The sequence below is a fragment of the Labeo rohita genome, chromosome 10 (assembly GCF_022985175.1).
Source record: "Labeo rohita strain BAU-BD-2019 chromosome 10, IGBB_LRoh.1.0, whole genome shotgun sequence".
Taxonomy (NCBI): domain Eukaryota; kingdom Metazoa; phylum Chordata; class Actinopteri; order Cypriniformes; family Cyprinidae; genus Labeo; species Labeo rohita.
In genome coordinates this window covers 11,998,367-12,014,576 of record NC_066878.1, presented here as the reverse complement: position 1 = coordinate 12,014,576, position 16,210 = coordinate 11,998,367, and the positions used below count along the sequence as shown (strand labels likewise).

Sequence of the window (16,210 nt, the reverse complement as noted above, 5' to 3'; positions counted from 1 at the left end):
TTTCTGCATAAATACATGTCTACACGAACACAGATGTGGAACACGACAGTCCATTCCAGGAGAGAAACCAGGCTGTTGACATCTTGACGACACTGAAACTGTCAGAAAGTGAACGAAATATAGAAAAAGGAAAATGTACAGAGAACATGGGAAAAACACTGATGATATCTATGAAAATGAAATAGTTACAAATTGTAAATTTGGAAGACAGACGATGGACAGTAACTCAATGGGAATCCAGCTATCTAAACTCACAGGTACTCAGATTAAGAATGCATTTCTTCACAACATAATAGCACCAATTTGATAAAGCAGTTCATATCCATGAACGAGCATCTAACTAGAGAGAGGAAGAGCAGCAGCTAAAACGGGAGAAAAATTATCTTGACAGTTTTCTTGATAAAGTGTGTGTGAACAATGTAAATAATGCATAGATGATCACTGATGATTTTACATATACTTTTTTTTTTTTAATTTTAGATGTTTAGGTGTAATCTATATAAGCTTTTTCACACTTAAGTCTTCAGAGAGATTTTTCCATGTGATGTAGCCTAGTTACGTCTTTCTTGACAAGTCCCCTTGTAATAATGACATGGCTTACAGTTGGAAATTGTGGAGTATTACTTTAACCTTCTTGAAATGTCAGTTTTATATTGTTTGATGATAACATTCTGATTAATCAAATAGTATCAGATTCCTAGTATAATCATTACATTTCTGTAACATTCTTAGGTGAGCTGTGAGCATTAGTTAGTTGTGATCTTTATTTGTGACCCTGGACCACAAAACCAGTCTTAAGTCGCTGGGGTTTATTTGTAGCAATAGCCAAAAATACACTGTATGGATCAAAATTACTGATTTTTCTTTTATGGCAAAAATCATTAGGAAATTAAGTAAAGATCATGTTCCATTAAGATATTTTGTAAAATTCCTACTGTAAATGTATGAAAACCTAATTTTTGATTAGTAATATACATTGTTAAGAACAAATAAATGGAGTACACAGGAGTCTTCAATGCACTCACATGTACATGCATATACTGTATATACAGTGTGTATACACAAATATTAAACATTTCACAGTTATTGGACTGAACTGAATCAACACTGAACTGACTTGAGCTTTATAATGACACTATTGGCTTGTTTGAATTTGATTTGAAATAATCTGTATTGCAAAAAAACATTATAAACTCTCAAAAAAGAAGGTACTAATGTTGTTGGATTTTGGTAGGCACACCTTTGTGCCTAAAGGGTTCATATTGGTACCTTTAAGATACATATAAGTACCTTAAGTGTACATAGTAGCACCTAAAAGATACAATATGTACTTTCTGAAAAAGGTACCGGCTAGGGATGGGCGATATCTTATTGTTTGCGATATACTGGTAAAAAATTTTCCCCACAATAAAAATTAGTCTTCCCACGACACAACGATAAAGTCTAGTTGTTGATGCATTTCTGTGTGCGACAGTGTGGAGTGACATGCTGAAGGTGGATGTGAAAATATTATATGATGTTTGATAAAGTTCGGGAGGAGCATGATCAGACAATCAACTAATTTGGCACAGGTGCAACTCGTCTAGCTAGCACAAGTCATATATAAGCACACAGCCGACTTACCTCTGTCATTCGACTGTTTTTCGGCATCCCTCCTCCACCCCAACTCCTCACTCTTAATCTATCCTCATCCTATACTTGGGATAGGGGGAGTTCTCTGGGTTCGGGCCATATTCCGGGCTCGGAGCCCTCCCCCAGGACAGCACGCCAAAATATGCTTACTGTTTACTCAACCAGATTAGATGTGAGGGTGAACTTGCGAAATGACTAACGATAAACGAGGAGCTCAAGTCTGGAACTGGTTTGGTCAAAACTGTGCAGTGCGACAAAAATCGGTCTGAGACTTGAATAACGTTAACTATACTAGTAGCAAGTGTGTGATGCAGTTTTGCATGTGTTTGAGCCTGTTTACAAACCTGCTGTCCAAAAAAAAAAAAAAAAAAAAAAAAAATCATTTATTGGCATGCTTTTTCTCCAAGTTTTTATCCAACATAGCCAAGTGTTTGAAATAACCTTTGTGATTGGCCGTGGTATCATATCAGAATGAGGCTGAAATCATACTATTTCATAGTATTATAAAAGCTATGTCAAGTAACATTGCATTATAAATTTACTTCATCCTTATAAAAATACCCAGGTTTATTCGAAGAACACAGACAAATCAAATATTGTAGCAATCGTATGTTTATTGTCTTCAAGTTTCCTCAGTTAAAATTCCTCTAACTGCGTTTTATTCAGCTACAGCAATAACCAGATTAGAGATTCCTGAAGCGTTATCGGTGCTATTACTTCTACTATAAAACATACGTGGCGTTTCTGCGCAAGGGCACCCTCCGGCTTCCGTATCACACAGAGCTTTATTGCCAAGTGTGTTTTACACAAAAGGAATTCGTCTTAATATTAGGAGCTTCCAGTACAGAAAATACAAACAATTTAATTCACATTCCAGTGTGGGTGTGCACCATATTGTGGGTAAAAAACAAATAGGAAAGATAATACTTTTCTCTAAAGAAATCTAAAGATTTCCCTGAATTATCATCATTGATATATCGTTATCGCAATAAATACACTGTAAAAAAAAAAAAAAAAAAAAACACAATTTGTTAATTCAGCTTAAAACAATTTGTTACCCTGCTGCCTTAAAAGTTCAGTCAAATAAAATAAGTTTATTCAACTTGAAATGTTAAGTTGTACTAAGTAACAACTTAGATATTTGTATTTGCTAAACTTAACAGATGGGTAAGTAACCCAGCTGCCTTAAAATTTTAAGTTGATTCAACTCAAATATCTGTCACTGTCAAAAGCTGTCACTTAGTATAATTTAACATTTCAAGTTGAATAAATTTTTTTGAGTTGACTGAACTTAAAATTTTAAGGCAGCCAGGTTACAAATTATTTTAAGTTGACTCAACAAATTGTTTTTTTACAGTGTACCAGAAATTAGCGTGATAAATTTTTAAGCCCATATCGCCCATCCCTAGTACCGGCCCAATGATAGTTTCTGTAAGATACAGACAGATGAGTTTGAATGGCAATGGAAAGGTTGTGTTTATAGATGGATGAATTTACTATAAATTCAGTTTTTACTACATGTCCAGTAAGTGCTGCTTTGTGTTAGGGTTAGGGTTAAATTCATGTCTGTAGAGATATGCATGCCTTCACGGTGTAGACTAGAATATGAATTTCAGTGATTATCAGCTTAAATTCTGCTCTTTACCTCACACAAAACTACTATATACCATCAGAGATGAACACGACCACATACTGCCCTAGGAAAACCACACACCTTATGTTAGAAGAGCTCCTAAACCATTAACCAAAAACTGTCTTAACTTTTGATGTACCAGCAACAACCTGAACATTTTAAAAAGCTGTAAATGTTCCCAGTTCCTCTGAAGACTTTATATAGATACTGAGTGAGTGAGCCTGTGATAATAAATGCATTTGAACCTCATTTAAATGAACATAATCACAACTGTTGAAACAAATATTTATAGTGCTATGGTGATGTTCAAGTTGAAGTTCCTTTACGCTTAAGTAATTAAAACATTTCCACAAATTAGTTCCTTTCTGCATAAATACATGTCTACACGAACACAGATGTGGAACACGACAGTCCATTCCAGGAGAGAAACCAGGCTGTTGACATCTTGACGACACTGAAACTGTCAGAAAGTGAACGAAATATAGAAAAAGGAAAATGTACAGAGAACATGGGAAAAACACTGATGATATCTATGAAAATGAAATAGTTACAAATTGTAAATTTGGAAGACAGACGATGGACAGTAACTCAATGGGAATCCAGCTATCTAAACTCACAGGTACTCAGATTAAGAATGCATTTCTTCACAACATAATAGCACCAATTTGATAAAGCAGTTCATATCCATGAACGAGCATCTAACTAGAGAAAGGAAGAGCAGCAGCTAAAACGGGAGAAAAATTATCTTGACAGTTTTCTTGATAAAGTGTGTGTGAACAATGTAAATAATGCATAGATGATCACTGATGATTTTACATATACTTTTTTTTTTTAATTTTAGATGTTTAGGTATAATCTATATAAGCTTTTTCACACTTAAGTCTTCAGAGAGATTTTTCCATGTGATGTAGCCTAGTTACGTCTTTCTTGACAAGTCCCCTTGTAATAATGACATGGCTTACAGTTGGAAATTGTGGAGTATTACTTTAACCTTCTTGAAATGTCAGTTTTATATTGTTTGATGATAACATTCTGATTAATCAAATAGTATCAGATTCCTAGTATAATCATTACATTTCTGTAACATTCTTAGGTGAGCTGTGAGCATTAGTTAGTTGTGATCTTTATTTGTAACCCTGGACCACAAAACCAGTCTTAAGTCGCTGGGGTTTATTTGTAGCAATAGCCAAAAATACACTGTATGGATCAAAATTACTGATTTTTCTTTTATGGCAAAAATCATTAGGAAATTAAGTAAAGATCATGTTCCATTAAGATAATTTGTAAAATTTCTACTGTAAATGTATGAAAACCTAATTTTTGATTAGTAATATACATTGTTAAGAACATTATTTGAAGAACTTTAAAGGTGATTTTCTCAATATTTTGATTTTTTTGCACCCTCAGATACCTGATTTTTAAATAGTTGTATCTCGGTCAAATATTGTCCTATCCTAACAAACTATGCATCAATGAAAAGCTTATTTATTCGCGTTCATATGATGTATGAATCTCAATTTTGAAAAAATGACCCTTATGACTGGTTTTGTGATCCTGGGTCACATTTGTTAGTTGGTATCTAAATATATATATATATATATATATATATATATATATATATTGTGTAATGTTGTTGTCTTCACTGGTACTCTCTGAAAATCAATGAAGGCAGGACTCAGAGAACGGACAGAGGAGCGGGACAAAGGGAGACAGAAGACATCTATGAAAATGCTGATGCTATAAGAGGTAAAATCACAATGGAGATAGAAGACTTGCATACAACGAGAATCCAGCCACCTGAACACACAGGTACAGAGTTATTAATAGTTAATACATTTTCTCATGACAAATAATAGCAAAGGAACAAACCCTCAAATAGAGAGTGAGAACAGATATGCACCTGTACTGTATTACATGCTAGTGAAGAGACTAACATCATGTTTGTGTTGTTCAGGAAGTGACTGCGTGAAGTTCATAAACTACAGAGCAGCTGCGATGTGTTTAGTGCTGCTGTGTGTTCTTCTGCTGACTGCAGTCATAGTGCTATGTGTCACCTTCACTCAAGAGAAACAACAGCTCATATCCAAGAATGAGAATCTGACCAATGAGAGAGAGCAACTAATAGTCAAGAACACAGACCTGACAAGTGAGATAAATCAGCTAATACTTAAGAATACGGACCTGACCAATGAGAACAAAGACCTGACCATTGAAAGAGAGCGACTACTACGCGAGAACATAGATCTGAAAGATAATATAGCCGAGCTAGACAATGCTCTTCAGACTTGTCGTAAAATCCGTTTAGCTAGTGATTATCAACGAGGGTGGGCCACTACTAGGGTGGCTCTGTAATCCTCTTTTTTCACCTATTTTTTAATTAAGATTTTAAATAAATAAAATAATATTAAAAATAACAGCACCATCTCTTTTGTACATATTCTGTGATATTCTGAGTTTCGGAGCAGCTCAAGCCATTTCTCATCGCGCTGCGTGCAATACAGACTGAACGCCTTTGCATATGATGTGCAAACTACAGCTCTCAGCTGGATAAAGCAAGCCAGTGTCGCACGAGTAAAGTTTTGATGGACTTGTGCTTATTTGTTAAAGGGGTCATGAACTTAGAAACCAAAATTCCCTTGATCTTTTGACATGTAAGAGGTTATTGTAGGCCTACTATAAAAGCATCCTGTAAGTTTCAGAACTCAAAACATTCTCGTTAGTGTAAATTTTACACTGTAAAAACAGATTATATTAAAGCCACAGTTTATTTCTGCTACAAAAGACATGATGCTGCCTACTACAGGGCATTGAAAGTACTATATCTTCTGAGTTTTGCCACTTACTCACCCAAACTTTTTAACAAGACTACTTTACGTGAATGCGAGTTCCTCAGCAAGTAGTAGTGAATCACATGTGTTTTATATATGAGATGAGGACATGACTGGCAATGAGGCTGAGTACATCAAGTATAAGAAGGCTTTGACTTTTTAATTTTGCTTAACATTATTTTATCTATCCTTTTTACTGAAGAGTCCTTTTTGATGGACATTGTTGTTTTTTGTTTTTTTTTTTATTTGCAATTTGGAGGTGTTCATTTTTATTTTGGTTTTAGAAAATAAATGTGATTGCTCTCCTCACAAATGAACTGTTTCTTGTTTTTGTTACGTTTTCTCTGTGCTTTGTCTTGGACTTTTATTTCACTTCCTGTCTCCCGTGGTGTTTGTAGTCAGTTTGTAGTTCATTGGTTCCCCTTGATTAGTCTCCCCAGATGTGTCTTGTTATCTTGTTAAGCTTGTTAGCCCCCAGTCTGGCGCTTCTGACTCACAGCCTGTAACTACGTTTTCATATTTAAAGAATTTGCTACTGGCTATTTAAATGCAAGTTTTGAGCAGTGTAGAGTAGTGTTGTTTGTCATTTCTATGATCACAAATGCAGACATGGTGTTATGTTTACACGGCATGGCATGACGCAACGCAATGCGGAAAAAGACAGTATGAGTCATTATAATTAGTAATTATGTCCTCACTGGAGGCAACAAATGCCTCATTTATAATGGGCTTTATTGTTTACGGTAAAGGGGCATAACATTTCCGTCACACGCTTGAGGTTTTCAGGCAATCACAACACACTGAATAGCTGACTAATCAGAGCACACTGCACTTTCAGAATGATGAACTTTGTAAAAATATATGCATTTCTGAAAGGCGGGGCAGAGAGTAGCAACAATAATGTATGTGGAAAAGAATGTCTTTTTAGCAACATCATATGATCCCTTAATAATAATTACATGGAATGTAAAAGAACACAAAAACAGGAGCAAAAACTTTAATGACTTTATTGATTATGGCTAAAAATCAGACACAGCCAGAATCCAGAATTGGATCCCGACGACTTTCGTAACCCGAATGAAGCAAGTTGATGGGCGTTGATGTGTGCGCACATACAAGGAATCTCGCCCTTTGTGACGTAGGTATTTGTACATCAATTGTAATTCTAGTGCGCATAATATAGATCATACCATATTTGCTCCTCAACTTCAGCACACGCACGGGCTAAATGTATGTATGTGTAACAGCCCAAGCTAATTTTGTTTTTTAAACAACAATTTTGTTCCCTACCATAAAAATAAGTGACTTAAAATAGCAATATTGAATAGGGGTTGAATAATTATGACATGTGTGTTATTAAAAAATACAATTACTCAAAAACATTACATTATATATTCTCATTATCACTTTTAATATGCCAGTAAACTGTTGTAAATGCAATTTTATTTTATAAAGTCCTGGATCTTCAGAAAAGCTTGTATTTGTAAAGTACTGCAGTCTCTTTGAAGTTGAATAATTTTGATTGCAATTGTATATGCTTGTTTTTAAGTTAATTATTCACAGATGTATGGAATTCATAGATGATTTTAGGTGCTTAAGTACAATCCCAATGAATAGTAGTTATCCTTATTCTTTCACCCAATTGGTTTTTTCATCCTCACATATTTGGAGAGAGTATTTTTCCATGTAATGTAGTTATGTTTTCAATGACAACTCACCTTTTATTAATGATATGGTTTATAGGAGGAAATTTTGAAGCCAAAGGTTTTTGTAACATTAATACAATTTTGAATAACCAAATAGCTGAAGGTTTCTGGTACAATCATTAAACAGAACAAACCCCTCTGTGAAATTCTGAGGTGAGCTGAGCATATAAATACCTGAAACATTTACACACATCAGGAATAGAATACGGCCCAGCTCTGAAAAGCTGCTAGTATTAGTCAGTTGTTATCTTTATTTGTTAGTTGTATCTAAAAATATATATAATAGCCTACATTTAGGTTATATTTTGAAACGCTCTCAGCTTCAATGCAACTCTCTGAAATTAACACAAGTACGACTCAGAAAATGGACACAGGAGCAAGACAGAGCAAGACTGATGATATCGATGTTAATGGTGATGCTATAAGAGGCAAAATCACAATGGAGACAGAAGACTCAAATACGACAAGAATCAAGCCACCTGAAAACACAGGTACAGAGTTTAATAATTAATCCATTTCCTCATGAAAAAGAATAGCACAGGAACAAACCTTCAAAGAGAGTGAGAACAGTTATGTACCTGTGCAGTATTAAATACTAGTGATGGGACTAACATCATGTCTATGTTGTTCAGGAAGTGATTCAGTGAGGATGAGAAACTACAGAGCAGCTGTAGTGTGTTTGGTGCTGCTGTGTGTTCTTCTGCTGGTTGCAGTTATAGTGCTGGGTGTCATACGTGCTCAAGGGAGAAATAATCTACACATTAAGGGTAAAGTTTCTTTAGTCTATGTAGTTAGTTGCTATGCACCCTCTTTCTAATGTAAGAGAAGTCATTTTTAAGTTTAATGTGTCTGGCTTCTGGTGTCACCTGCTTCCACTTAGCTCTTTGCTCTACAAAACAGCTTGTTATACTGCTTGATATTGCAAACTGACTTACCATATTTTTTCAATGTATTGTTCCAATGTAATTATAAACTGGCCTGCAGTGCAAATTGTTTTACTGCTTACTGCATTTTGTTAATCTTATTCTATTCTAAAGTGAACATTCACAGAAAATAGCTTACTTCCATGAGAATATGGTAGATACAGCAGACATGGAGTTGAGTTGTGGTTTCAGTATACACAATCTATGATCTTTTATAAATTACAAACACATGAGTTTAAAAATTAACAGCTGAACTGGTTCTGTTAACAGATATGCGGGTTTGCTATGGATCCGCTTGTTACTACATATCCAAGAAGAAGAAGACCTGGACTGAGAGCAGAAAATACTGTACAGAGAGAGGAGCAGATCTGATCATCATAAACAACAGAGAGGAACAAGTGAGTGAAAGATTTTAGTTTTATGTGTGTTTATAGTGTTTAGCAGCTGAATTAGAGATGAAATGTGACTATTGTCTGTTTATGATATAAATGTGTATTCGTTTAATCCTCAGGATATTGTTAAGAGCATGTCTGGTGACGATGCAGTCTGGATTGGTCTGACTGACATTGATGTGGAGGGAACATGGAAATGGGTTGATGGCAGCACACTGACCTCTGGGTGAGAAATCACTGGACTGAACTGATTATTAATAAATGATTCTCACAGTCAATATCATATCACACAGAAAGCAGCACTAAACATCTAATGCCAACCTGTAGTTTCAGATTCTGGACCCCTGGAGATCCATCTGGAAGAAGGGAAGAAAACTGCGCTATGAGTGTAGCTGTGCCTTGGCCAGAGTTTAATAATGGAGTAGGTTGGCATGATGTTGCATGTAATATTGCTCTTCGGTGGATCTGTAAGAAGAGGGTTTGACTCCTCATACTGCCATAAGAACATCACATACCTTTTTGACACAAGTTCAACAGTATAAAACTTTTGTAAGAACTGATCATCATCTAAAGCAGTTTTTCTCAAACTTCTTGTTGACGGTCTCCTTTGTCAGACACAAATTTCAAAAAAGATAAAATACAGGTGTTAAAAATGAGTTACAAAGAAGGCTGCGTCATTGTTATCCATTACATTTGTTTTTATTTTCATCTAAAATACAGCACTTCACAAACACACATGGTTTACTTGATTGAGTTAGTCATCTAAAAATGAAATTTTGAATGAATCACTTTCAAGCTTTTTAAAAAAAGAATGCAACCCTACAATAAAATGATCCTACATCCTTTCTTGATTTATTGTTATTCTTTATAATTGAATTAAACAAAATATAGTATAAAATGTATTTATCTGTAGGTATCTGTTTGTTTTCAATACACATCGCAGTCTGTATCATAAAAAAAAATGGGTTTTCAAGAGTGCACAGCTTCATTCACATATACTTTTCATGAGTGTTATCACACTCAAGTCGCTCTCTTCTGATATACCTGATGATTTTAGAGTTAATTACTCTGTGTCAGGTTATATTTTATTGCTAAATATAACGGTAGAGCCGTGTGTATTATGACCCGCTGGAGCCCATTGTATTTATAAAAATATATATATATATATATATATATATATATATATATATAAATGTATTTCTGTCATGACAACTCTCAGAGAGTTTGGCATTGCAATGTACATGACAGTGTTGATGTGTTTGGTCTTGGCGGAAAAGATCTGCTATGCTGCTGCTGCGGCAGAGCAAGTACCGAGAATTGCTACTGCCAATACATCAACAACATGCTGCTGTGAGCATGTAAAAAAACGCTGCTGCACATATATGAAGCTGTGCCATGTGAAAATGATGTCATTATGTCAGATTGAGTTTGACCTATCGGACTGCGCCATCTAGAGTTTCATGGCAGAATTTTGTTTTTGAACCTAAATGAACACAATCAATACTGCAGAAACAATTAAATGTTTCCAGTGTCCTTCTGCAATGAGATTAAGTTCCTTTATGCATAAATACTTCCACAAAGGATCACTAATAGATTCCAGGCAGGGGTGTTAAAGATAAAGTCAGAATTTTGACCCTCCAGGAGCAGCGCTGGACACTCCTAATCTAAAATAAATACAGTGCTTTACAAACACAGATGCTTTACTTGATAAACATTAAAGGGATAGTGTGTCTAAAAATGAAAAGCTTTTATAACCTACAATAATGCTTGTTGATTTCTTGACAACCTATTTGATTTATTCTGTTATTCTGTACTAAACTAAATATAGTATAAAGTGCTTTTAACATCTCTTTTTTTCAATACACACATCTACTCATTCCTTATTATTATTATTATTATTTAATTATTTAGTTCACCTTAGTTTTTCAACTATTAAAGCATGTCTTCATCCACATATTTTTCCTTGAATGCTCTCACAAGTCACTCTCTTCTGATACAGCTGATGAGTACATTACTCAGCATTAGGTTGTTTTATTGTTAAATATAATGGTAGAACTGTGGGTATTATGACCCTGTGAAGCCCTTTTTTTTTTTTTTTCTTTCTTTCTTTTTTTGTTTAATTGGTTAAATGACAATATTCTGTATTTTTCTATGGGTGCTCAAGCCCCCACTTTATGAAAACAGACAAATATTAAGTGCCTACCAGAAATGCATTTATAAATGTATTTAATACACTGTCCATGTTGTTATATCACATACTATGTTAATATTAATATGCTACAATCCACTGAGACGCTAACAGTATTAGCAGATAACAGATCCCTGTAGTTACCCTGTATAGCTGCCTATGGTTTGCGTGAAATATGTATATTAAATATTTAAATCTTGCCTCACTACAGGAAACCATGTGACAACCTATAACCTATTGCATGTCATACCTACATTAACATGCATGTCAGATAATGATTCGTTCTGTATAAATACTGGCCACACAAACACAGATGAGAAGCACAAGAGAGCCCACTCCAGGAGAGAAACTAGTGTGAGGTGCATTTTGACAACACCAAAATTGTCTGAGAGTGTAAAAGGAAAAACAGAGTAAAAACTTGGAAAATGAACAGAGAGCATGATAATATCTACGAAAATTATGTTATACAAGATCAAATTGGAAAAGACTCAACACAAGGAAAACCATCTGAACTCACAGGTACTGATATTAATAATTCACTCAGTTTCCATGCTTTCATGCTTTTTGATGCAGGCTATGTTTAGTGGGTAAATAAAGTGAATAACACCATGTTTGTTCTTTAGAAAGTGATTAAGTGAAGATCAGAAACTACAGATCAGCTGTAGTGTGTTTGGTTCTGCTGTGTGTTCTTCTGCTGACTGCAGTCATAGTGCTGTGTGTCACCTTCACTCAAGACAGACAACAGTTAATTTCCAAAAATGAAAACCTGACCAGTGACAGATAACAGCTTCTGAATCTTGGTTAATTTTCTTAAAGTATTTGCTATATAACAGACATTGCTAAAGCATGGAGATGCCGTTGAAATGTGGTCTCAGTAACTTACACTAATTTTTGAGTACACTCTCTGCTAAATTACAGGCAGGTGATTGTAAATTGGGGAAAAGGTAACAGCTGAACTGCTTGTGTTTACAGATGAATGGATTTACTATCAATCCAGTTTTTTTTGTCCACTGAGAGGAAGAACTGGGATGACAGCAGACAAGACTGTCTGAAGAGAGGAGCAGATCTGATCATCATAAACAACAGAGAGGGAAATGTAAGTTTTATGTACATTTGTGGTGTTTAGCTCCTAAGTGAGAGATGCAGATGTCTGTTAATGACATAAAAGTATAATTGATTCATATGCTCAGGATTTTGTTAAGAAAATGACTGATAAAAAAGAATTCTGGATTGGTCTGACTGACAAAGAAGTGGAGGGCACATGGAAATGGGTTGATGGCACCAACATGACATCTGGGTGAGAAATCACTGAACTGATTACAACTGTGTCTAATAAATAATTCTCACAGTATCACACAGAAAACAGAACTGAACATCTAATGGTGATCTTTTGTTGCAGGTTCTGGGTGTTTGGAGAGCCTAATGGACTAACGATTTAACATTTAACAAACTGGCCTTTTTTAGGGTGGCTTGATGTTACATGTTATGATGCTTATCAGTGGATCTGTGAGAAGAGGACTGACTCCTCATATGGCCCTAGAAATATCATACAACTTTTACAAAGCTTCCATAATTAATGATTATCATGTAAAGCAGGGGGTCCAATCCTGCTCCTGAAGGAGCACCTCTGCAGCCATTTTTAGCAATAACTTTTTAAGATTACCAGGAATTTTCAGGCGAGTGTGTTGGAATGAGACTCTGCAGGATGGTGGTCCTCCATTAGCAGAAATGCCCCTGATCTAAAAGAAATAGTTGTTTAAGCCTTTTATCTGGAGAATTAACATGTTAAAACGAAAATCATTACTTACTCACACAAGTGTTGTTCTAAAGCTGTATGAGCAGTTTTATTGTTTGTTTGTTTTTTTAATAAACTAACTGTAATATAATACTATGAGCTGATGTTATTTTTGACAATTCTCTCAGTATGTTTAGCACAAGTGGCAAACTTTGTCTAACCTAAAAGCTATGAAAATGTTCCACTAACACCCACTATTAAAATCAATATTTGCATTTGAACCTTTTTTAAATGAACACAATACACATTAATGAAACAAATATTGTCCTTCTGCTGTAAGTTGAAGTTCCTATATGCATAAATAATTAAAACATTTTCACAAAAAACAGTTCCTATATGCAAAAATACTGGCCACACAAACAAACATGAGGAGCAAAATACAGTCACTCCAGGATAAGTTAGTGGAAATATTTTACAAGATATATATTACAAAATATATTACAAAAAGTGTTTTATGTAAAAATTCTGTAGGACAGTTGATGGCTAACTGCACTACAGGGATGCCGAAATGCATTTTAGTTTAATGAACCTCAACAGATTTAGCCCAAACTTATGAACACAAGATCATTTAAAAACTCAACTTGTACAGTGTTGGAAGAGCTCCTAAACCATCAACCATAAAAAAAAGAGTAGCTGTCTTAACTTGTGATGTACCAGCAACAACCTAAACACGTCAAAAATCATAAATATTCCCAAACACCAGCCAGCAACAAAACGATTAAGCCTCTGAAGGCTTTATACAGATACTCTTGAGTGAATCTGTGATAATAAATGCGCCTGAACCTCATTTAAATTAATACAATTAAAAATTCTGAAACAATGAAATATTGTCAGTGTCTTTCTGCAGTGAGATGAAGTTCCTTAATGCATAAATACTTACAACATTTCCACAAAAACAGTTCCTTTCTGCATAAATACATGGTTACACAAACACAGATGAGGAACACAACACAGTCCACTATTTTGTTGGCATTTAATGACACCGAAGCTGTCAAAAAGTGAACAAAAAGATAACAAATAGAAGAGGTAGATTAGGAAAAGTCAAGACGTCTAATGCTGATCTATAGTTTAAGATTCTGGAGGTCTGGAGAGCCAAATAGTTACAAAGGCCTAAATGAAGACTGTATCATCAGCAATAAAAGTGTGAATTCACAACTTTGCCACAATGTTTACTGACTTATTTAATTTGACATGAATATCATTTAGTGTCTAAGTTACTTTTCATCTCTACAAAGTGTAATGTAATATAATGTAGTTGTCTTCCATGACAACTCATATTTTTATAATGACATGGCTTACAGGAGGAAATTGTGGAGCCAAAATATTTCTCAACCTTCCAGAAATGTCAGTTTTGAAGAACATTTGGAAAACATTTTGAATTATCAAACAGTGGCAGTTTCCTGGTATAATCATTAAATTTCTGACAGAATCCCTCTGTGCCATTCTGAGGTGAGCTGAACTTCCTGTCCATATAAATACTTAAAGTATTGACACACATAACAAATATAATAAGGCCCGCCTTGGATAAGCATCCAGTATTAGTTACTTGTTATCTTAATTCTTTAGATGGCATTTAAAAAGATAGTCTGCATTTAGATTATATTTTAGAACTTTCACTTCTTTTCCCTGGAACGATCTGAAAGTGAATGAAGGTATGGCTCAGAAAACGGACACAAGAAAGGGACAAAGGAAGACTGATAATATCTATGAAAATGCTGATGCTGTAAGTGATAAAATCACACTGGAGATAGAAGACTCAAATGCAACGAGAATCCAGCAGCCTTAACACACAGGTAATAACTGTAATAACATATGCAATAACATATGCATTTGAATCTCATTTAAATGTAAACAATCAACATTGTTGAAACAAGTATTTAGGGTGAAGTTCTGCACTGAGCAGAAGTACTTCATGCATAAGTACATATTCATACAAAAACAGTTCCTTTCTGTATAATTACTGGCCACAAAACACAGATGAGGAGGACAATACAGTCTACTCCAGCAGAGAGACTAGCATTAGTTTGTTGGCATCTTGACAACACAGAAACTGTCAATAAGTGTATGAAAATATAAAAATGAGAAAAACACGGAAAATGTACAAACAAAATGGGAAAATCGCTCATAAAAGCACTGATAATATCTATGAAAATAATGCTGTTACAAAAGGTAAAATTAGACAAGAGACCACGGACAGTAACGCAACATGAATCCAGTCATCTGATTAATTAAGAATACATTTAATCACACAACATAACTGCAGCAATTTGTCAATAATGGCTTAAAGACAAAAGCATCTGCTCAGTTTTCATGAATTCAATTGATGTGTGCTGTTTGGAGCCGCTGTGTGTTCCTCTGCTGACTGCAGTCATAGTGCTGTGTGTCACCTTCACTCAAGAGAAACAACAACTCATATCCAAGAATGAAAATCAGGCCAATGTGAAAGACCAGCAAATACGCAAGAACACAAATCTGACCAATGAGAGAGACCAGCTTATACTCAAGAACACAAACCTGACCATTCAGCTAAAATAGGAGAAAAATGATCTTCAGAGGAGCAATATAATTTTTTTTTTTCTTTTTTTTTTTTTTTTTTTTTTTTTTTTTAAATTTACCCAAATGTAACATTACAAAACGAACTAAAACCAATGAAATTTAAATATATTTTAAATAAATACTTGTGCAGAAACTTTACGAACACACATGATTAAGCTGTTAACATTAATTATTTTGTTGATATTGTTTGGGTAACTCGTTATTCTGCAACAATCTTTAAAATATCAAATCTCTCTGTTTTGAATATCTCCTCATTTTTAATAAAAAAGTTATAAAAATGAAGTTATCTGAACTATGAAATAAATAGAACAGTCTTATATATATATATATATATATATATATTTTTATTTAGAAAAAGGTCTTTTAAACAAACACAGAAATTTCCTAAAAGCCAAGGCTAATTCAGGGGGTCCACAGACTATGATTCCAACATGGCATAAAAAAGCATGAATAAATCCTATGATTGCTGATTACTTCACATTTGTCACAGCCTTTAGACTGTTTTGTTTTTCCCCGTGTATGCCCTTATTTGGTCTTCCTGTTCCGTTTCTAATCAT

General features: G+C 34.6%; 2 protein-coding genes across 7 annotated transcripts in view; one reads left to right on the top strand and one right to left on the bottom strand.

The window, feature by feature from the left end:
• The window catches only part of cadm2a (cell adhesion molecule 2a), a 572,131-nt gene that overhangs the window by 170,373 nt on the left and 385,548 nt on the right, over nt 1–16,210 (bottom strand). The window lies entirely within an intron of this gene.
• Nucleotides 8,022–9,932, top strand: LOC127172350 (CD209 antigen-like protein D). The gene is made up of 5 exons (XM_051121620.1): nt 8,022–8,290; nt 8,432–8,566; nt 8,993–9,120; nt 9,234–9,340; nt 9,442–9,932. Exons 1-5 carry the CDS (start codon nt 8,125–8,127, stop codon nt 9,596–9,598), a joined length of 693 nt encoding a protein of 230 aa, XP_050977577.1. The 5' UTR covers nt 8,022–8,124; the 3' UTR covers nt 9,599–9,932.